Source organism: Macaca thibetana, chromosome 11, assembly GCF_024542745.1.
Source record: "Macaca thibetana thibetana isolate TM-01 chromosome 11, ASM2454274v1, whole genome shotgun sequence".
NCBI classification, from domain to species: Eukaryota; Metazoa; Chordata; class Mammalia; order Primates; family Cercopithecidae; genus Macaca; species Macaca thibetana.
The window spans coordinates 6,717,348-6,738,806 of NC_065588.1; the positions used below are offsets into that span (position 1 = coordinate 6,717,348).

Genomic DNA, 21,459 nt, shown 5'->3' on the forward strand with positions numbered 1-21,459 from the left:
CATCAAGCTGAGATTGCAGCACTGCACTCCAACTTACGTGACAGAAAGAGACTCCATCTCAAAAAAAAAAAAAAAAATTAGCCAGGCACGGTGGCACACGCCAGTAATCAGAGCTACTCCGGAGACTGAGGCAGAGAATCACTTGAGCCTGAGAGGCGGAGGTTGCAGTGAGCTTAAATCATGTCACTGCACTCCAGGCTGGGCCACAGAGCGAGACTCTGTCTCAAAAAATAAATAAATAGGCCACACGCGATGCCTCATGCCTGTAATCCCAGCACTTTGGGAGGATGAGGCGGGCGGATCACGAGGTCAGGAAATTGAGACCATCCTGGCTAACACAGTGAAACCCCGTCTCTACTAAAAATAAAAAATAAAAAAAAAAATTAGCCAGGCGTGGTGGCGATCGCCTATAGTCCCAGCTACTTGGGAGGCTGAGGCAGGAGAATGGCATGAATGCGGGAGGCGGAGCTTGCAGTGAGCTGAGATCGCGCCACTGCACTCCAGCCTGGGCAACATGTCCGTCTCAAAAAAAAAACACAATAATAAACTAAATAAATAAATAAATAACATAAAGTGTCAGGCGCAGTAGCTCCCGCCTGTAATCCCAACGTTTTGGGAAACTGAGGCAGATAGCTTGAGCCCAGGAGTTTGGGACTGCTGTGAGCAGTGATCACGACACTGCACTCAAACCTGGGCAACAGAGCTAGACTTTGTCTCAAAATAAAGCATGGTGGCTCATGTGTGTTAATCCCAGAACTTAGGGAGGCCAAGGCAGGCAGATCACCTGAGGTTACGAGTTCAAGACCAGTCTGGCCAACATAGTGAAACCCTGTCTCTACTAAGAGTACAAAAATTAGCTGGGTATGGTGGCAGGTGCCTATGCCTAGTTACTAGGGAGGCTGAAGCAGGAGATTCACGTGAGCCCAGGAGACCGAGGTTGCAGCAAGCCAAGGTTGCACCACTACACTCCCGCCTGGGTAACAGAGCAAGACTCCATCTCAAAAAAACAAACAACCAAGTATGGTGGCTCACGCCTGTAATCCCAGCACTTTCACCTGAGGTCAAGAGATCCAGACCATCCTGGCCAACATGGTGAAACCCCGTCTCTACTAAAAATACAAAAAATTAGCTGGGCGTGGTGGCTCGCGCCTGTAGTCCCAGCTTCTCAGGAGGCTGAGGCAGGAGAATCACTTGAACCTGGGAGGCAGAGGTTGCACTGGGCCGAGATCACACCACTGCACTCCAGCCTGGGCGACTGAGACTCTGTCTCAAAAAAAAAACCAGTGTCTTCCAAATCTAAGTTGCCGGTGACATCCATTTTCCCAATCCCTTTAGCGGGAATCTCCCATTGAGACTGCCTATCTCCCATGTGCCCAGCTGGTACCTGTGGTTGAGGATTCGGTGGATCATCATCCACTCAGGTTTTATCCCATAGCGATAGAAGCGTTCCTCCATCTCTGCAAATTTAGGGTCCTTGTTTTTTCGTTTTCGGCTTTTTTCTTCATCACCACCAAAGTCCCCAGAAGGTGGCTCATCCATATCATTCTTCCGCTGATAGTTTCGGAACATCACCTGACAGTGCAGCTCCAGCTTGGAGCGGAAAGAGAAAATCAGCCACCAAGAAGCTGTGTTCATTCTTTCTATCCACAAGGCTCTTTTATCACTATCCTATTCATCGTAGCCCCTACATCTCCAGCCTATCCTCAACTTACCTGCAGTTCAGAAACCCAGGAGCAGTGCCAGTAAGACATGCCTTGCCATTTCACAAAGAACTGCCGCTCTGGCCGCCCCTCCAAGGGCTTTGGGGAGGGCGTGTTGGGATCAGCATCTGGAGGCCGAGGCACTGGTGTGGGAGATGGTGGCTGACCCCACTTCCAGATTAGGATCTTCTGCACTTTGCCCTTCAGAGCTGGACACTGAGGGAAAAAGAGACAACTTAATCTCAAATCATAACCAGGGGGGGAGGGACAGCCCACAGTCTCAACTTTATCAAAGGACGATTAAGATCTCATTTCAGGCCTGGAGCAGTGGCTCATGCCTGTAATCCCAGCACTTCGGGAGGCCGAGGCGGGCAGATCACGAGGTCAAGAGATCGAGACCATCCTGGCTAACATGGTGAAACCCTGTCTCTACTAAAAATACAAAAATTAGCTGGGCATTGTGGCACGCGCCTGTAGTTCCAGCTACTCGGAGGGCTGAGGCAGGAGAATCACTTGAACCTGGGAGGCAGAGGTTGTAGTGAGCCAAGATTGCCCCACTGCATTCCCTCCTAGGGGACAGGACAGAGAGAGACTCCGTCTCAAAAAAACAAAAAGATCTCATTTCAAATAAAATCTAATCCCAGGACTCCTCCAGGGAGAGAATACAGGTTGAGGACCTCTCATGTGAAATGCTTGGGACCAGAAGTATTTTGGATTTCCCACTTCTGGATTAGATACCTATCTAATCCTAACCTGTGATACAATTCTCTCTCCATTTCTGGACATCATCCAGGATTTCCGTGCCACTATCACTCCTATCCGCTTAACAAAGCCAGTAGTTAAGACTTCAACAAGCAGCCAAAAGAATCAGGAAATCAACAGACTTAAAGCACAGAATTCCTCCCTTAAGCAATCTAAAAGCAGTAAGTGGCCCTATTAAACATTCTAACCTGGCTGGCACGGTGGTACACACCTGTAATGCCAGCACTTAGGGAGGACAAGAGAGCAGAATAGTTTCAGAGCAGGAGTTCAAGACCAGCCTAGGCAACATAGTGAGACCCTGTCTCTACAAAGATTTTTTTTTTTTTTTTTGAGACAGAGTCTTGCTCTGTTGCCCAGGCTAGGGTGCAGTGGCCGGATCTCAGCTCACTGCAAGCTCCGCCTCCCGGGTTTAGACCATTCTCCTGCCTCAGCCTCCCGAGTAGCTGGGACTACAGGCGCCCGCCACCTCGCCCGGCTAGTTTTTTGTATTTTTTAGTAGAGACGGGGTTTCACCGTGTTAGCCAGGATGGTCTCGATCTCCTGACCTCGTGATCCGCCCGTCTCGGCCTCCCAAAGTGCTGGGATTACAGGCTTGAGCCACCGCGCCCGGCCAGATTTTTTTTTTTTAATTAGCTGGATGTGGTGGCATGCACCAGTACTCCTAGCTACTCAGCAAGAGGCTGAGATAGGAGGATCACTTGAGCTCAAGAGTTGGAGGTTGCAATGAGCTATGACTGCACCACTGCACTCTAGCCTGGATGACAGAGTGAGACCCTGTCTCCAAAAAAAAAGTTTTTTAACAAAAAAATTAAAAACATTGTAAGCTACCAAGACCCTGAGGCAGGGTGTCAACACAGAGACACATGTTCTCAGCTAGAAGAACACTGCTTCATCTCCTCTTCAGAGAGCTGGCAAAACATCAACTCCTCTGTTTGAAGTCAGTCCTACATTTTCCCAGGACAAAAGTATCCCAACACTATAGGATAAAGGAAAACCCCTTTCTCAGGGTTGAAAAGCGCACAGTTCCTCTCCCGCACCCCAGCTTCACAATTCCCTACATAGAAGAGACTACACTTTCCACATGTTCTGCCCTGGCTGAGATCAGTCACTCACCGTACAACGGGGACAGAGCCATTCACCGTTGGGGATCTCTGGAAGTGGGGGATTCAGGCAGTGGATATGGTAGGAAGAAGGACAGGTATCGCAGCAGAGCAGCTCCCCACCATCCTTGCAGACCCGACAGAATTCCATATGGTGGTCATCCTCCTCTTCGAGGTCTCCCCCAACCTCTTCCAGGATCTCCTCACCCTCCGAATTGTCCTCTTTAGCTTCCCACTGGATGCCTTCCTTCTCCTGCAGTAAACGACCACAGATTCAGATTATTACCCCCACCCACCCACCGAAGTCTGAAGCCAGTACCCATCATTCCTTTGAATGCTTCCCAAAGCTCACAACCCGCAGCACCAGCATTTCGATTTCCATCCAGGCCCCAAAGAGCTTTACTGTCCCACCCTTCTTCTCATGAGTTCCAAGGGGCCACAATGGCCAGACACTCACGCAGTGTGGGCAGCTCCACTTGCCCTCAGGAGCCTTCTCCATGTCGGGATCCAGGCAAACCATGTGGTAAGCTCGGGGACAGGTATCACACAGGATGATCTCACCGCCTTGCTGGCACACCTCGCAATAGTCCTGGTGGTCTGTCTCATAACCATCCACAGCAGTCACCTCCTCCTCGCCTGGGCAAGGAAGAGGGAAAGCCCAGTTATTAGAAAAAAACTACCTCCCCCCACCCCCAACCCCTATCTCCTTAGGGAGATTCTTCCCCAATCACTCCCACCTCATCCCATCACAAATATACAGAAAAGAAACACACCTTTCTTTTTCTTTTTAGTGGTTCGGAGTTTCTTGCGGCTGCGGCTACTACGGCTGGTGGAACCATCAGAAACAGAATAGCTATTGATACTGGCATCATCGAAGTCAGATTCCACATCTAAGTCATCATCCTCACTCTGACAGGATGAAAAAGAATAAGGTTAGACATTCAAGCCAAGGGGAAGGAAAGAGTGGCAGACAAGGGAGTGCTCTCTCACTGAGGATACCAGAATCCCAGCAAGCACTGTTATACAGGGAGCCGAGTCTCATCCTGTTCTGTGGGTAACTCCCCACATTCTTATGTGCCTACTATGAAGGACAGGTCCTGATATAAGGTCACATCCTTTCTAGTATACATGGCACCCTCCCTAAAGTGATGGGCTGGGCTCTCACCGAGGATCTCTTACGCTTAGAACCAAAACCTCCCAGCTTGATTTTCAGGGGAGCTACTTTCTTGGGTTTAGGCTTCTTGGCATCAGGTACACGAGGGCTGCCCTTGGGCTTCCTCCGAGCATTGGGACCTAAAATCAGGATACATCCAAATATATAAAATACCACATCACCAAAGATGGGAAAAGATCTCCCCACATTCAGATGCCCAAACTTCCCTCCAAAATTCAAGACTCACTCCTCCCTCCTATCTCCTACCTTAGGGCTGACAGAACACCATTCCCATGCTCTGTCTTTGACATCTTAAGCCCACACTAGACACCCCCACTCCCATTTGAACCCCATTTCACCTTTGCCCTCCTTGGTCTTGGCCTTGCGGATAGGCACCTCCACAGGGGGAGGTGGTGGTGCAACCTCAGTGGCTGTCACCATGCTCTCCACCACAGCCACCGCTGCTGCTGCCGCAGCTGCCACTGATGCCCCAGAACTGCCTTTGAAGGGATTGTTGGTACTGAACTCCCGCCATTTTGCACCCAAAACCATCATCATCTTGGAGACAGCAATCTTGGGATTTTTTGCAGCAATGAGGGGTCTGGTGGAGAAATGGAGAAGAGCAGAGAAAAATGTTTAAGAATAAAAGAGGCCGGGCGCGGTGGCTCAAGCCTGTAATCCCAGCACTTTGGGAGGCCGAGACGGGCGGATCACGAGGTCAGGAGATCGAGACCATCCTGGCTAACACGGTGAAACCCCGTCTCTACTAAAAAATACAAAAAACTAGCCGGGCGAGGTGGCGGGCGCCTGTAGTCTCAGCTACTCGGGAGGCTGAGGCAGGAGAACGGCGCAAACCCGGGAAGCGGAGCTTGCAGTGAGCCGAGATCCGGCCACTGCACTCCAGCCTGGGCGACAGCGCGAGACTCCCTCTCAAAAAAAAAAAAGAATAAAAAAAAGAAAGAGAAGAAAGAAGAGATAATAGAAAGACTCTCCTCCCCCTTCCGCAAGCCCCTCCTGTTTTACCTGACAAACTGGCTGAAGGCCTTGTAGTTGGTGAGGGTTCGATAATCCTCCTCTGAGAACACGTGGTCAATGTCTTCCATGCCCCAGTCTTCCAGGAGCTGAGCAGATGATTTAGGCTCCTGCAGAAAGAGCAAAGTCAAGCACCTGCCACCTAGTGCCCACACTTGCTGAACAAATTTGTACTGAAAAACCAGAGTAACAGTTAAAAGGAAAAGAAAAGAAAGTGTTCTAAAGGGCAGTAGGATGTCTAAGAAACAAAAGGACAAAAGTTTAACTGTACAAAGAAGAGGATGCAGGTCCAGGCACCTTCGAATCATCATCATCGTCATCCTCCTCCTCCTCCTCCTTCCGCTTGGATTTGCTCTTCTTCTCTTTCTTAGGTCCGAGCTTCTTCTTCTTCTTCTTACCGGGGGTATAGTCGCTGCCCTCACTGTCTGAGCGCAGAGCCACCTCTTCCTCCTCCTCCACAAACTCTGGCCCCTCCCCAGAGCTGTCCCCCAGCTGCCGGCATAAGAGCATACGCTGGAGCAAGGAAAGGGGGGGAGAGGGAGACAGACACACACATGCTACACACATGCTGACCTCAGGACAGCCCTGAGGCTCATCCCCAGAACCTGGCCCACCACTCCTAAGAAAGAAACAAATGCCCTCAGCCCTTCAACCCTTCTCAGAGCTCCTCCCTTCTTCTTCTGGTTCCCCGTAACATTCAGTCACCCACTCACCTCCTTTTTTTGGCGCTTGCTCTTAGGGATTTTAGGGTCCCGAGGTTTCTTAGGCTTTTTCTTCTTCTTGAGCTTTGGAGTCTCTGTTTCTGACAAATCCTCTTCTGGGTCCTCTTCATTTTCTACATGTATTTGGCAAAGAGTGGTAGGCAGGGAAAAAGATCAATAGCAAAAGGTTAGGCCCTAATCCAGAGGCTTTAGACTTTATTCCCCACCTCTTGTCCCAGATTCCTCTGAAGAGAACTGCTATACTCTGTACAGAAGGAAGCTGATACCCAGGACAAAAACAGACAAAGAGAGAGCTGTATATACCCAAAATAGGCCTGCCAGGCCAGACCAGGCCCACCTCGGGCAGCTGTCCAGACCCCTGCCTCCTCTCTCCCATTCCTACCAGCAATCCTCTAGATGTTCACCAGTACAGCTGAACTGGGCTGCTTAGAGTTCACCATGTAAGAGGACTAGATTTAGGCCTCCTATAACTGGCCACCAAGTATTCTATAAACTAGGGAATGAGAATGAAAGATCCTACTCAGAAAGCAAAAACTATACAATATACCTTCCCAGAACAGGATCAGTTCAGGGGTCTCGGAAACCACATCCTTCTCCAACCACTTTGAAATCATCACTGCTCAAATTAACCAGAACCTCTAAGTCCTAGGTTCAGGTGCCAGACCAATCTCATGCCCACTCCCAAAATACAATTTCCTTTCCCCATCTCCAACCCTAATGTTCCTCCTCAGCTTCTCCTGGGTCAGCAGCCTCTTCTCCCTAGGGGCCCAAATCAGCCCAGCTGTCACCATCTCCCCCTGCACCCGCCCCCCAGCAATCCTCCTCCCATCTGGCTCCACCTCCTCCCCTGGCTGGAAGCACACACAAAGCCTGGGGTAACACTGAAAGCTCCTGGCCAAGGATAGGTGGGAAGGGGCACACAGAAGGCCAGGAGGCAGCTTCCTTTGTAACAGACATTCACACCAGACTCCCTCCTCCCTCCTCTCTCTCCCTCTTTCCAAGCCACCCCCGCCCAAGTTGGGGGGGGGGTAGAGAAAGGAGTGGAGAGAAGAAGGGAGTGCCTCACCCACTGAGGAGAGGGAAAATGGCTCCTGACCGCAGAAGCCAGTCCAGGGCACCCAGCTGCCAACATAGGACAGACAGGAAGTGGCAGGGGAGGGGGCGGGGTTGACAGAGGGGGGGCGGGGTTGACAGAGGTGGGGCGGGGGGGAGACTGCCCTCATAGAAGCCTCCCCAAATTATTATCTGGCCCCAAGTCCAAATGCCACCTACTCTGGGATGACACGGTTCACAAGAGGCCACCCTAATGTCCTAAGCAAGGAAACCCAAGGAGAGCGAGACAAACATGAAGATAATACTAAGGGAAGAACTCAATTACTCCCTCAATCACAATTATTTTTTCAGTCATCAGAGCTGAGATTTAACAAAGGCTCAGTGGACCTGTGGTCAGGACATACAACCTTCTCCCCAAATTTCTGATACCCAAAAGATTTAGTTTGAGGAATGGAGGCCCACAAGAAGCCTCTGAAGCTCAGCTTCCTCACCCCCCCCCCACCCAGAGTCCTATCCAACAAATATGGGAATGTCTGCACAAAAAAAAGGAGCAGGACCCAGACAGTGGTAGAAGATAACATCCCGGCCGGGTGCAGTGGCTCATGCCTGTAATCCCAGCACTTTGGGAGGCTGAGGCGGGCAGATCATTTGAGATCAGGAGTTCGAAACTAGCTTGGCCAACATGGTGAAACCCCAATTCTACTAAAAACACAAAAATTAGTCGGGCATAGTGGTGGGTGCCTGTAATCCCAGCTACTCAGGAGGCTGAAGCAGGAGAATCGCATGAGCCAGGGAGGTGGAAGTTGCAGTGAGCCAAGATCGTGCCACTGCACTCCAACCTGGGTGACAGAGTGAGACCCCGTCTCAAAAATAAAAAAGAAAGTAATATCCCTCCTTCAATCCCTGACATGCTCTTAGCTCTTAACCCCCAAAATTAGCCCTAAAATGTCTCTGGCTCCCCACTTCTTGAGCTAGACCGACACTAGGGAATGAGACATTAGGCTGGACAAAGCACCATCAGCCTCCCTGCTTCTCAGCCCAGAATAAGACCAGGCACAAGAAAGCCCCTCCCATTCCCCCTTGGGAATGGAACACCAGCCCGGATTTCACCAGAATCATTTTCTTCAGGGCTTTTCCCCAACAATCCCCAAGTCAACCCCCAATCCCCATCAGCTAGCTATATCTCACCACCCCCATAAAAGCTGGAAGTGGAGATAAAGATAACCCATAGAGGCAAAGGGGACATCCTTCCATGCACATGGAACCCCCAAACTTCTCAAGCAAATAATAGGCTGAAATGGCAAACAACAAACTGACTGAGATATAGAGGAAGATTTGGGAAAGGGACAGGAATGGGGTGTGGCAATAGGAAAAAGTGGGTCATGCTACAGCTCAGGACAGAGTTCACAGCTCCTGCGCAGCTCCCAGTCAACATGAAAGGCAGCCCCAGCCCAAGGGGACAATGGGAGGCCAAGATGTGGAACCCACAATGTCTAGGCAGCACTACTGTTTCTCATGCCCCTCTCAGAAGGACGGGGTCCCCTTATCAGCACCACCACCCTGCCCTCACCTTGGGCAAGGGCATGGAAATCTGCCCCTCTACCCTACACAAGGATGAAACCAAGTTTCTCATCCCAACAGCCAAGACTCCATGACAACACTAACCCCTCTCCTAAATGGCCTCAGGTTGAAGTCAAGACTTCCAACTTAAAAAGTACCAAATGTGAAAGCATCTCTCCCAGACCACCTCAACTTCCACTGAAGCTAAGAAGAGAGAAGGCAGAACTGAATGATGCTGGATGAGAAACAAAATCAGGATCAGCAGGCTCCAAAATGAGAAGAAAAGTAGAAGCAGAAGGAATGAAGAAATGACACATAGGAAAAAAAATGAACCTAGAAAACATGAAGGTCAAGGAAACAAGTAGATGACTTAGCTAGGGACTCTGAAAAAGGACACAGAAGAGAAAGACATCTGCTTAGGAACATGACATCAACCATCATTTGAGGATAGACAAGGGCTCCCCCAATCAGGCAATGTAGTTATAACCATACGGGTTTGGCCAGTTCATGGAGCCACCCCAAAACACAGATAGAGCAACCCCTAGCACACCTACACAGACGCTTCACACTGCTAGCCTAAACGCCAGGCTACCTCATAGAGGCAGAAGCCAGTAGGAAAAAAACCAAAATTATGTCCACTCACCAAGAGAAGAGAGATGCCCTCCCTTCTTTTGCCCCTCTTCACTAGGCTATTACATCCTTCCCGAGCCCCCATCACTTCCCCACTCAAAACATTCCAGCAATCTGCCTGGCTAAAAGCACTCCAGATCCTGCTGAGGAGCGCGATTCAAACTTCACACAGCTGAGACAGCACAGAAAACCGGTAACTGATCAGAAGCTAAAAATAATCAGATAGAGTGTAACCAGCACTCCCTCTTTCTTTTCCACAGCGGCAACCACAGGATCCTACTAGCACAGATGCCGGGCTGGTCTTTCAAACAGAATCCTCAATGCCCCCCTCCGCCACCACCACAAGCCTCCAGGGGTCCCAGCTACCTGCATTCCTCCGAGGACCCACACACAAGGTAATGCCTGCCAGCCCAGAGAGCTCCCTCAACTGGGAACTGCAGAGCATTCCTCAAGACAGAGTGCAGCAAGCTGGCATCTCCGTCCGCGGTGCCCAGGAGGCACATGGCTTCCACCCCCCTCACACCAGAGCTCCGCAGAAGGGAACCACTCCCTTCGGATGCCCTCCACCTCCGGCTCTGCACAGAGACAGCCGAGCAACACAGTCCTGCCTCACCAGAGCAGTCACTCGGGAGAGCCCCAGATGCCTCCTTCCCGCCCTGGGCCCTTGGGGAAGATGTTACCTGGGTGGGGTGGGGGTAGGCTGTTGTTCAAAAGTGCATCCATATCCTCCTCCTCACTGCCCGCCGAGCAGGGGGACGGGGAGCCCAGGCCCGACGCCATCCCCTTCCGCTCCCGGCCAGGGAATTGGCCCAGCTGCTCCTGCCGGCGGCCTGGGGCCCTCTACACTGGCCCGAGTCACTGTGCGGGGGAGGGGGGAGAAACAGAGAACAGTCAGTGACGCGCACTGTCCCCCTCCCCCACACCCACCCGCTCTTTCCGCCCCCCACCCCAGCCACCCTAGCAGGGCACCCGAACCGCTCAGGCTGAACTTAGTTCCACACTCCTTGGGGGCAGCCCGGAAGCCGGCTCCCCGGCAGGCGCCCCCACGGAGCGAGGGAGCGACGCCTCCGAGGGCAGGCTGGTGCAAGCGCGGGGAGGGGAGACGCCGGGCTGGACCGAGCGGGGTGTGACGGGGGAGGGGGTCCGAGTGGCAGCGGCACGGGGGGGCCAGGGGAGGCGGCAGGCGGCGAAACGCTCTGGGACACAAGGTCACTTGGGGGTGGGGGGGCGCCTCCCAGCGCCCGGGGAGGGGCCAGTCCCCAGACAGGGCAGCTCTCCAAAGGCTGTCCTCTGGGACAACTCAGGTTCTCCTCAAGAGCTGCGGGGACGAGGGGGCGTGGAGGCTCGGGCGCTGCGGGGGGCCGGAGGCAGGGACGGGGGGGGCTAAAGCGTCCCACCGGGAAGGGGGCCGGGCCACGTGTTCCGGGGGGGCAAGTGATCAAAGGGCGAGGGGGTGGGCGCCGGGCATTGTGGGAGACCAAGCCGGAGGCGGGGGTCGCGGGGAGCAAGACTCCGGCAGGGTTAGGGCGGGTGCTAGGGAGGAGGCCGGGCGCCCTGCAGGCCAGGAAAGGAAGGGTCGGCTCCTCTGGGCAAGGGGCGGTCCGCGGGTCCGGAGACGCCTAAGGAAGGGGCGGCTGACGGGATGACCCTCGGGGCTGGTCGGGCCGTGAGGGGCGTCTCTTTGGGAACCCCGCGCTATCCTCACCCCGGAGCCGCCGCAGGTCGCGCTGGGTCCGGCTCAGTGTCACTCCCGCTCCAGCTCCTCCTCGCCGCGGCCGAAGGGGGGAAAATGGCTCCGGCTCCGGCGTCGCCTCTTAAAGGGCCTGAAACACCGGCCGGGAAATCCCACCGCACAGGCCCCGCCCCCCCACGGACAGCCCATAATAACCTCAACCAACTCCAACCCCCCCTTCCACTACCGCCACCCTCCTCCCCAGGTCTCCCGGGCAACCCCCGCCCCCTCGTCGCTCAGGCAACCACTGGCCACGCCCCCTTCGAGCGCGCGCGCGCGTGTCACCTGGGCAACCGCCCACCTCCTGGCCATCCCATAATACACACGGACACCCCCCCCCCCCCAAAACACACACACAACACACACACACACCCTGCCCCCCCACATTTCATACACATATGCCAGGGGCTGCTGACATCTCATAATATTGCAGACCTTTTGCAACTAACCCTCTTAGACATCCCATAATAGCCATCCTTTGCCAACTTCTTCACTCTTGGCCCTAATGCTAACATCCCATAATAATTCACCCCTCCCTCCCCATGGCCATCCCATAATAAGCACCCCTCCCAGCACTTATGCCTCATATCCCATAATACTCAGCCCCATCCCCCACAGACATCCCATAATAACCATCCTTCATCCACCCCCAGTTTGACATCCCATAATAGTCTGAAACTCACCCCCCCCCCCATACTACAACAACGGACACTCGGCCTCCTCCCACACACATCCCATAATAATCAGTCTCCCACTTTCTATACTGACATCCCGTAATAACTAACCCCCTAGGGCTGCCCTCAGTCCCTGCAGGCTAGGGTCTAGAGGCTCACGTCACCCCCACCCTTCCCTCTTCTAGCTCCACAGCCTATAGTAAGTACCCCTCCTCTATCAAAAAGATAACCCGTAATGATCAACAGCCCTACTGTCGCCCCACAGATGGACATCTAATCTCTTTTCCTCTGACACTGGAAAGCTATCCCATAATAATTTTACTCTCCTACCCACATCCTGACATCCCATAATAATTGCAAGGAGCCCGTGGTCAACCAAACATACCGTAATACTCCCAACACAACCCAGTGTCACATCCCATAATGCTTCATCTCCACTCCACCACCCCTATACCCTTTGAGCCAGGCATCCCATAATATTCATATTCTTCCCACCCCCATCTCCAGGCGCTGTCAGTCTATTCTAACACCCAAAGCAGGGAGGGCCAGGCAGGCTACCCACGCTTCCCTGTCCCCGCCCCCACTTGCACACACCTTAATCCCTTTCTGGGCCAAAGCAGTATCCTGGCAAAAAGCCTCCTCATGTCTGGGACCCCAGCTTCCCTCATACCATCATTTCCAGACACTTGGGGGCTAGAAGCCCACCTAGGGCCCCACCTAGTCCCACCAAAATCCAGGTATTTTCCAGATGCTTACCTCCAGCTCCTAAGTTTTGAGGAACACCAACCAACCAAAATACCAAGCTGACAGATGAAACATTTACATGAAGTCTAATTCACCCTACAACATCCCATAATAATTACCAACTCCCATCCAAAGACTATCTCTCAACATTCTAGCAATCCTCTCCCTCACCACACCCCCAGGTCAGGGACTTTTCACCAACACCCGCAGGCCACTCCGGCGAATGGACATGGCATCATGATGTGAACTCAGAATCCTTCTCTATACACACCGAGAGTAGAGGCCTGCCCTCCCCCTACTCACCACTGCTCATGTTCATTCAACCTATGTTGACAGAGTACCTAGCAAGGCGGAGCTGCGCACCATGGAGAAACAAGGAAGACCAGGGGGCCTCGCTTCAAAAAGCATAAGCAACCAAGCAAACTATGATACACGACAGACAGAATGGTGCCAAGGGAGAACTGCTGAGCACTATTTCCCAATTTCCTGTTACAGCAAATAAAATCCCCCTGGTCCCAAGAGAGAACATATCCCAGTAAGATTTATCGTGGTCCTTCCAGAGGCTGGAAGATGATACTTAAAGGATTTATGGATATAGACCATAGTCAACATGATCTCCTTTCTGTTCCCTACTTACTAGGGGATTTTTATTGGAAAGCAAGTTCATCCATCCAGTGTTCCTAATACTGAAATCCTATAATATGTTCATGTCCTTCCTTCTTAAGAGACTCCACAATATGCCAGCATTGTTTCTCCCATTCTTGAACACCAAATCCTCCTTATCCTCGATGTCCCATATTTTTCAGGCACTTTCCCATTTTATATCCTGAAGTCTCATAATACCTCCAATGGCCTCCATCCTCATCTTGTTGGGGCCCCATTCTCCACCTCAAAAAAAAAAATCTTTTAGTTGTGTAATGTTCCCCATCTTCCCGCCTGTATAGAAGTCAATATTCCAGCGGGGCACGGTGGCTCATGTCTGTAATTCCAGCACTTTGGGAGGCCAAGGCAGGTGGATCACAAGGTCAGAAGTTCAAGACCAACCTGGCCAAATTGGTGAAACCCCATCTCTACTAAACATGCAAAAGCCTGATGTGGTGGCACACGCCTGTAGTCGTAGCTACTCAAGGGCTGAAGCAGGAGAATTGCTTGAACCCAGGAGGTGGAGGTTGCAGGAAGCTGAGATTGCACCATTGCACTACAGCCTGGACAACAGGCGAGACTGTCTCAGAAAAAAAAAAAAAAGAGTCAACATTCCAGGAGGCCTACATTGAATTATGCCCCAAGGTAGCCCTCCAGCATATACCATCCCCTTCCCTTATTATGCCTACCCTCCAGCCACCCTATGGACGCAACCCTAGAAGTTGAAAAAACCCAATTTTGTTTTGTTTTGTTTTGAGAGACAGGGTCCCAGTGGCGCAATCACAGCTCACTGCAGCCTCAACCTCCTGGACTCAAGTAATCCTCCCACCTCAGCCTCCTACCTGTAGCTGGAACCACAGGCACACACCACCACACCCAGCTAAATTTTAAATTTATTGTAGAGACGGGGTTTCACTGTGAACTCCTGGACTCCAGTGATCTTCCTGCCTCAGGAAAGAGCCCAATCTGAAAACCCTTTGGCCCTCAGAAAACCTGAGCCCATCAGCCTGTCACTTTTCCCTCTTCCTGAAGCCCAGGGATTCAGGCCTGAGTGAAAACCAATGTCCCAGCACCACTGCCTTGGTGCCCTGACCCCCAGGCCAAGGATAATGTCTCCCTCTGCTCATTTGCCTTTTTTGCATGGGTTCAAGACCTATGGAAGTGGGACGAGTTGAAAAGAAACTGGAACTTCCTTGTAGAAAGGGCCCTTCCTAACCAGTAGTGAGTGGGATGAACCTCATGCCATCTCTGCATTACCCTTCTCATCTCATTTCCCTAGAGGAAGGCCTGGCCAGATGGCTTTCCCCTTCTCTAGGATCCAAGGGACTGGAGAACTGGCACAAAGAAACAAGTTCAGGGAAGGCAAGAGCTTGCCTCAGGGAATTACAATCCCTCTGGTCCTGAGCAGAACACCAGACACGCAGACAGGTCTTCCACCAGCTCCTGGCTGACTCTGTAAACCCACTAGCATTCCACATTTAACTCTCAGCTTAGGACTGGAGTTTTCGGCATCAAAGACATCAGGTCCTGTCAAAAGCTCCCTCTGTCACCTTTGAAGTAGGTGTTTTCTTTTTCCAACCTTCCCTTCAGCTCCTTGGCCCACCCTCTTACTGTACTCATTGTGGCAAGCGGGCCACTCTCCTCCGTTCTGCAAGTCTTCCAGTTTCCCTCATTAAATGCTCTTGACATCAAGACTGGGCCCCATTTACTTACCCAAGCCCTCTCCCATACTCATTCTGAGTACTAAGAATGAAACTTGTGTTCCACAACGGGCAGTGAGGAGGCAGCTCTTTTCAGATATCATGATGTGGGGACACCTCCTTTCAGGGAAGTTTCTCCTTCCTACAGAGGGCTGCCAGATGCCTCTTGTGCCCTCTACTACCCTCATTTCTCCAGGGGATTCAGCCTGTCTCTGGGCCTCAAATTCCCCTCTGCAGTATCTCCATCTGCCCATACCCATACGCTCATTTCCACAGTCATCTGTCCATATAAACCAGTAAGAGAGTGTTTAACTGGGTAGTCACAGCCTCCTGCCCGTGACTAAAAATATCCACATTTTATTATCCATATATCCTTTGTCCACTATCACCCTGTGTCCCTATTCCTGTAGGTTCTACCCACTTCTTCCTTTGCTGCTCTTGTTCCCCACCTCTCCCTGACACCACAACAAGGAGAAAGTTAAAATCCCTTCCTCTCTTCTTGAGTTCCAGAAAGGGCTCGGAGGTGTGTGCTGGTGTGTTGCTTTGTGGTCCTTATGCTTCTACGCTTCCCCTCCCTCCTCTAGCCCCATGCTACCCTCCCAGATAAATTATAAATAAACCACTAGCATGATTGGCCCAGGGAGACTAAGGGTGGGATAATCTCCTAATTAACGCACCCAGGAGGGCAGCCTCTCTAGCCAGTTACCTTAGAGTTCTGTTTTCATCCCATGGTACAGAAGAACCTAGAATAACACTCAGAGTGGGTCGTTCACAGAGTTTTTCGGATTTGCTCTATAACTCCTCTCCTTACACCTCTGTTTTGCGTGAACCTGAAAAACTCTGTTTATAAGAGGTCCAAGGGGCCACAGTGTTCTCCTGCTCTGTCAGAAGAGGGGATTTTGGGAGACAACAGAGGGAAGAAAAGCCACAGTGACAGTACACTCCAAAGGCTAGACAGGATGCAGATCACGTGGGGCTTGGGGGTGACATGCCAGGTGTTTGTATCTCAGGAGGCAACCTAGCCTCTCTGTTCTTTGGGTGTGACTGCAAGGTAGCAAAGCGCCCCATGCACAACCCCCCAACCTGAGCTACGGTCCCCGGGCTCAAACCCAGGAAGACAAAGATGGAAGGAAGATGGGTACTATTGCTATCTAGGAGTACTACTCCCTTTGGTATGCCACCCGGCCAGAACCTCTCAGTTCTCACTTGCAGCGCAGCACTGCAGGCGACGGACTCACAGGGTAACCCTGTATCGCACAAGCTGTTCAACGGACCCAGGTGTCCAGGGTTCAGATTTGGCTCGCTGGAGCCTGCCTCAGGGGCCCCTTCAAACAGCTGTCACCAAAGAAACCTCTCCAGCCAGTTACTCCTGCCAGGCCTCAGGTCCGACTCCAGGGCTCACCCTGCCCTCCCCAGCTCCTTCCCTCCCTCTTCCTTCCCTCCCCCTCCCCACCCCTCCCTAGAGCTTCACCTCTCCTGGACAGCCCCACCCAGCTGTGCAGGGCACATCCCATAATAATCCTCCTCGCTAGCCTTACCCCCCCCAAAAAAAGAGAGGCGGCCATCCCATAATAGCCACCCACAAGAGACATTCCGCGGTGACCGCCCCCTCCCTGCAGAGCTGCTGGGAGCAGCCATCCCATAATAGCTGGCCGCCTGTTTTACTGGTTACGGCTGTGGAGGGAGCTGGAGAGGAAATGGAGGGGAGGGGGGAGGGGAGAAGGATCCAGGGCCCCCACTTTGTGGGATGCAGGGAGAAGGGGAAGGAGGGTGGTATAAGGGGCTAGGGTGCAGAGGAGGCCGTTGTGCAGGTGGGAGGTGTGATCCACTGACCACCACCACGCTGCTTTAGGGCTTTCTCCCCATTCGCCAGGGGCTACTTTTCCCCTCAGCACCCCGGAGGTGTCTGCTAGTTAGGGGAGATGCCTGGGATGGGTTGAGGTGCCCAAACTCTGTGTGTGTAGGGAGATGAGTTTCAGGTGTTCCCCTTGGGGCGTTTGAGAGAGGAGGGTGACCTTAGAAAGGATGGTAGGCGAGTAAGGGTTGAGGAGGTGGGGGGGGGCTGGAGAAGAGCTCCTCAGGCCCTCCCCATTCTGCACCACCATCCCATAATAATCCCCCCAGCCCCACTCCCCCTCCCACACACGACATCCCATAATATCTTCTGGAGAGGCAGTCCCCGCAGTAGGTACAAAGAGCTATCCCATAATAAGCTCCCCCACCCCCACTCACTACCCCCCCAACTTGGCCCCCCCTCAGTCACATGCAGCCGGTGCCATCCCCCGCTGCTCCCCCCTCTGGCCACCGAAGGCCTTGCCAGCCCATAATACTCTTGCCTCTGGTCGCAGGAGGCCTCCAGCCCATAATACTCCCTTCCACCACCACCCCCCCCCCTTCCCGCCCCGCACCCCTTCCTCCCGCCTCCAGTTGGAGCCGGGCCTCACCAGCCCATAATATTCCCCAGTCTCCTAAGGCTGTTCCAGCCCATAATACTCTCCCTGTCTCCTAAGGCCTCTCCATCCCATAATACTGCCAGACGCCTGACCTGTGGGCCAAACCCCAGCCCGTTCCACACATCGAGGCTGTGTCAGCGCCGCCGGCCTCCTTCCCTGTCCCTCCTCCCTCCCTGGTCGCGCTTTCCCTCCCGCCCTCTTGCCCTGGGCCCCTCTCCCAGCCCCACCCCGTGCCTGCCTGGGCCCTCGCTTCCCCTCCAGCCTCCTCCCTTGCCCTTTCTCCATTGCTTGGTTCTCCAGCCAGCTTACCCCTGTCTTGCACTTTTCCACCTCCTCCTTGGTCTATGGGATGGACATGGGCCTAGTGGGGAGAGAGTGCCCCCAGAGGGCAACAGTCCAGTCGCTGCCCCTAAAGACTGCCTGCTTGACCTAGCACCGTGGAAACCTGCCCAGCCTGCCTTGTTCACCACCTCCCGTGGTCCTAGTTCTGATGGCTGGCAGAGCTCTGTCTGGGTGAGGATTCACCTGGAGCCCTTCACGTCTTCTGGAAGCACTCGCGTTGGGCATTACTGGCAGTTTATCAATGGCCTTGCCTCCCCATGCTCATGTTGGAAAGAAGGCGTTCCCACTTATGGGGCCTCTAGAGTACCTTTCAAAGGTGGGCTCCTTGACCCTCACAATAACCCAGTAAGTGGATATTATGAGCCCCATTTCACAGAGAAATGGGAGAAAACAGAGGCTCAGAGAGGTCAAGAAATTTGTTGAAGCCACATTGCCAAGAAGTGAGAGAGTTGAAATTCATGCCCAGATTTGATTCCAAAGTTCTGGAGCCTTTGGGATTCCCCAAACCCTGAGTGAGAAAGTTCACCTTCCAGTACTTTCCATGCTCCTCCGGCAAGGACATGGTGAGAACTACCTCTGCTTGTCCAGGGCCTTCCTGTGTGAGATTAACCTTCCCTTCCCCATTTCTTCCATGGGACCCCAGATGGCAGCCTCGAGGGAATTCCATCCTCAAGATGGTTGAGGACCAAGAAGGAAGAATCTCTGCTCTCCTTTGGTATCCCTTACCTCTGCCCTGGCGCTCCTAAATTTCTTTTAATATTAATGATTGTGGCCAGGTGTGGTAGCTCACACCTGTAATCCCAGCACTTTAGGAGGCAGAGGCAGGAGGATCACATGAGGCCAGGAGTTCAAAACCAGCCTGGCCAACATGGTGAAACCCCGTCTCTACTAAAAGTACGAAAATTAGCTGGGCATGGTGGTGCATGCCTGTAATCCCAGCTACTCAGGAGGCTAAGGCAGGAGAATCACTTGAACTTGGGAGGTGGAGGTTGCAGTGAGCCGAGATAGCACCACTGCACTCCAGCATGGATGACAGAGCAAGACCTTGTCTCAAAAAATAAAATTAAATAAAATTAATGGTTGTTACTCTTCCCAGCTACTCTCACCACGTGGAGGGACCATCCTACAGAGGAGACAGACTTTGAGGAAGGGCGAACCAAAGAATGGTCCCTGCTCAGTGTAGACAATCAGGAGTGCTGCCTTGGAGATGTAGGGTACATCACAAGCTGGGGGAGGGGAGTCATGGCCAACTGCATGAAGTCTTAAGGCATCTTGCTTGTGTGTGGGCCCTCGATGGGGTGTATTTTAGGGTCCAACACAATTGGAACCTTGAGTGAGCCAGCTCTCAACCCCCCCAACCCCTGCAGCCACATGGTGTTCAATAAACAGGGAGCTGAGACAAACAGAGAGTGAAGGGGTGGGTGTGCTGTAGGGCAAGTGGATTAGGAGCATGGAGGAAGAACTGGGAAGAGGAAGGCCAAGATGATGCAGCAGATTCAAGGCAAGCCAGGCAGTTGAAAGAGGTGGCTACATGAGGAAGGGAGGAGAAGGAAGGAAACCCGGGTTATCTGTAACAGGAAAGAAAGTCCCAGGAAGGAGAGGTGTACTGCAAAAAGCAGGAGTTTGGGAGCCAGATCCAGATCCAGCCACTTCCTAGTTGTGTGACCTTAAGACCTCAGATTCTCCAGGGTGTTTCTTCTGTAAAAGGGATGAACATCGTCTCTAACTCAGACTATATTATTTAATATAATAAAGAAGATAATGCATCTTAAACACTAACTTGAAATCTTGGCATACAGAAGAGTATTTTTTAAACCTGCTAAAAGTCCGGGCGCAGTGGCTCACGCCTGTAATCCCAGCACTTTGGGAGACCAAGGTGGGTGGATCACCTGAGATCAGGAGTTCAAGACCAGCCTGGTCAACATGGTGAAACCCTGACTCTACTAAAAATACAAAAATTAGCCAGGCACGGTGGCGGGCGCTTGTAATCCCAGCCACTTGGGAGGCTGAGGCACGAGAATAGCTGGAACCTGGGAGGCGGAGTTTGCAGTGAACCAAGACCATGCCACTGCACTCCAGTCTGGGCAACAAGAGTGAAACTCCATTTCAAAAACAACAACAACAACAACAACAACAAAAATTGCTAATGCTCATTCCCTTCCATCTAAGATTTTCCCCTTCTCTGTCTTTGGATTTTCCTAGACCTTGAATGGAGCAGCTCCAGGACAGGGGGTGAGGGTTCTGGACTTCATACTGCTCTCTTAGTCTTGGGAACCCTATGAAAATAGCCTAATCTATTCTTGCCTCTCTCTTCTCTTGATGGAAAGCCTTTGGATATCTGAATGGGGGAAAATAGTCCACCAGGGCTTTGACACCAGAGATTTCACATCAGAGACAACGTATTGCCATCTAGCTCTTCCACAGGCCATGGTCACACTTGTCCTCAGCTATTTTTTTTTTTTTTTTCAGACGGAGTTTTGCTCTTGTTGCCAAGGCTGGAGTGCAATGGCACAATCTCGGCTCACTGCAACCTCCGCCTCCCAGGTTCCAGGCTATTCTCCTGCTTCAGCCTCCCTAGTAGCTGGGATTACAGGCATGTGCCACCATGCCTGACTAATTTTGTATTTTTAGTAGAGACGGGGTTTCTCCATGTTGGTCAGGCTGGTCTTGAACTCCCGACCTCAGGTGATCCGCCCGCCTTGGCCTCCCAAAGTGCTGGGATTACAGGCATGAGCCACCGCACCTGGCCGCCCTCAGCTGTTGTAATGGCTCCCTGACAAGTCTGTCTTTTCCTTAGACTCTCCCCACCAATCATTTTCCTCCAGCTTATTCCACACAGTTTGTCAGTGTGAGCAAAACCTCACTCAGGAGCCTCCGTGGGCTTCCCATTGCCCACTAAACCAACTGCCAATACCTTACGCTGCATTCTTGTGTTTTCTGCCTGGCATTATAGTTTTTGTTTACTTGTTCTATGGTTCCCACTAGATTGTAAACTACTTCACAACAAGATCTGACTGTTCATTCATTCAACAAATATTTATTGAGCACTTTCTCTGTGCCAGGCACTGTTTTAGATGCTGGGGATCATCAGAGAATCGAAGAAAAATCCACGCCCCCACGGAACTTACATTCTACCTAGGATATAGGACGGGGTGGTGGAGATGATAAACCATAAAAATTAGAATAAATAAATTATATGGTATGTTGGAAAGTGATACATGCCGTGAGTTGTAATTACTTTGGAACTCACATACCTGCCTATAAAAGTACTCAAGTAATCTTTAAAAATTGTGTTTGATTCTGTTTGAATAGGGCAAAGTGCTAAGATTTTGGACTACGAGGTTTTGTGCTGCCGGTGCTCTCAGGACAGGAAGGGCACAGATCTTGAACCCTGAAGATGAAGAGAGATGGAGCAAGTGCTAATCAATAGGCCTCTTCCACAGTGGCTGGAGGTAAGTGC

The 21,459-nt window shown here is 52.1% G+C and overlaps 2 protein-coding genes across 16 annotated transcripts in view; one reads left to right on the top strand and one right to left on the bottom strand.

Moving 5' to 3' along the window:
* The window catches only part of CHD4 (chromodomain helicase DNA binding protein 4), a 39,057-nt gene extending 27,384 nt beyond the window's left edge, over positions 1-11,673 (bottom strand). For 4 of the 8 annotated variants that reach the window (XM_050747390.1, XM_050747389.1, XM_050747388.1 and 1 more), the window contains exons 1-12: positions 11,418-11,673; positions 10,393-10,570; positions 6,461-6,582; positions 6,045-6,260; positions 5,739-5,857; positions 5,075-5,316; positions 4,728-4,855; positions 4,336-4,471; positions 4,020-4,198; positions 3,576-3,815; positions 1,713-1,916; positions 1,385-1,590 (exon numbers count right to left, since the gene is read on the bottom strand). In XM_050747390.1, the coding sequence (XP_050603347.1) occupies positions 1,385-1,590; positions 1,713-1,916; positions 3,576-3,815; positions 4,020-4,198; positions 4,336-4,471; positions 4,728-4,855; positions 5,075-5,316; positions 5,739-5,857; positions 6,045-6,260; positions 6,461-6,582; positions 10,393-10,492 (1,892 nt within the window). In that variant the 5' untranslated portion in view covers positions 10,493-10,570; positions 11,418-11,673. Of the gene's footprint in view, positions 1-1,384; positions 1,591-1,712; positions 1,917-3,575; positions 3,816-4,019; positions 4,199-4,335; positions 4,472-4,727; positions 4,856-5,074; positions 5,317-5,738; positions 5,858-6,044; positions 6,261-6,460; positions 6,583-10,392; positions 10,571-10,687; positions 10,746-11,417 lie in introns of those variants that run through there. The other 4 variants (XM_050747392.1, XM_050747391.1, XM_050747393.1 and 1 more) reach the window with 3 other exon arrangements.
* PTMS (parathymosin) overlaps positions 1-21,459 on the top strand; it is a 251,995-nt gene that overhangs the window by 66,138 nt on the left and 164,398 nt on the right. Inside the window, exon 1 of one of the 8 annotated variants that reach the window (XM_050747523.1) lies at positions 6,277-6,280. The exons of 2 other annotated variants lie outside the window; for them this stretch is intronic. The gene's annotated coding sequence lies outside the window, so the exon portion shown is untranslated. Of the gene's footprint in view, positions 1-6,276; positions 6,281-7,039; positions 7,044-7,489; positions 7,494-7,645; positions 7,650-11,043; positions 11,048-11,091; positions 11,096-21,459 lie in introns of those variants that run through there. 5 more of the 8 variants (XM_050747525.1, XM_050747534.1, XM_050747530.1 and 2 more) reach the window with 5 other exon arrangements.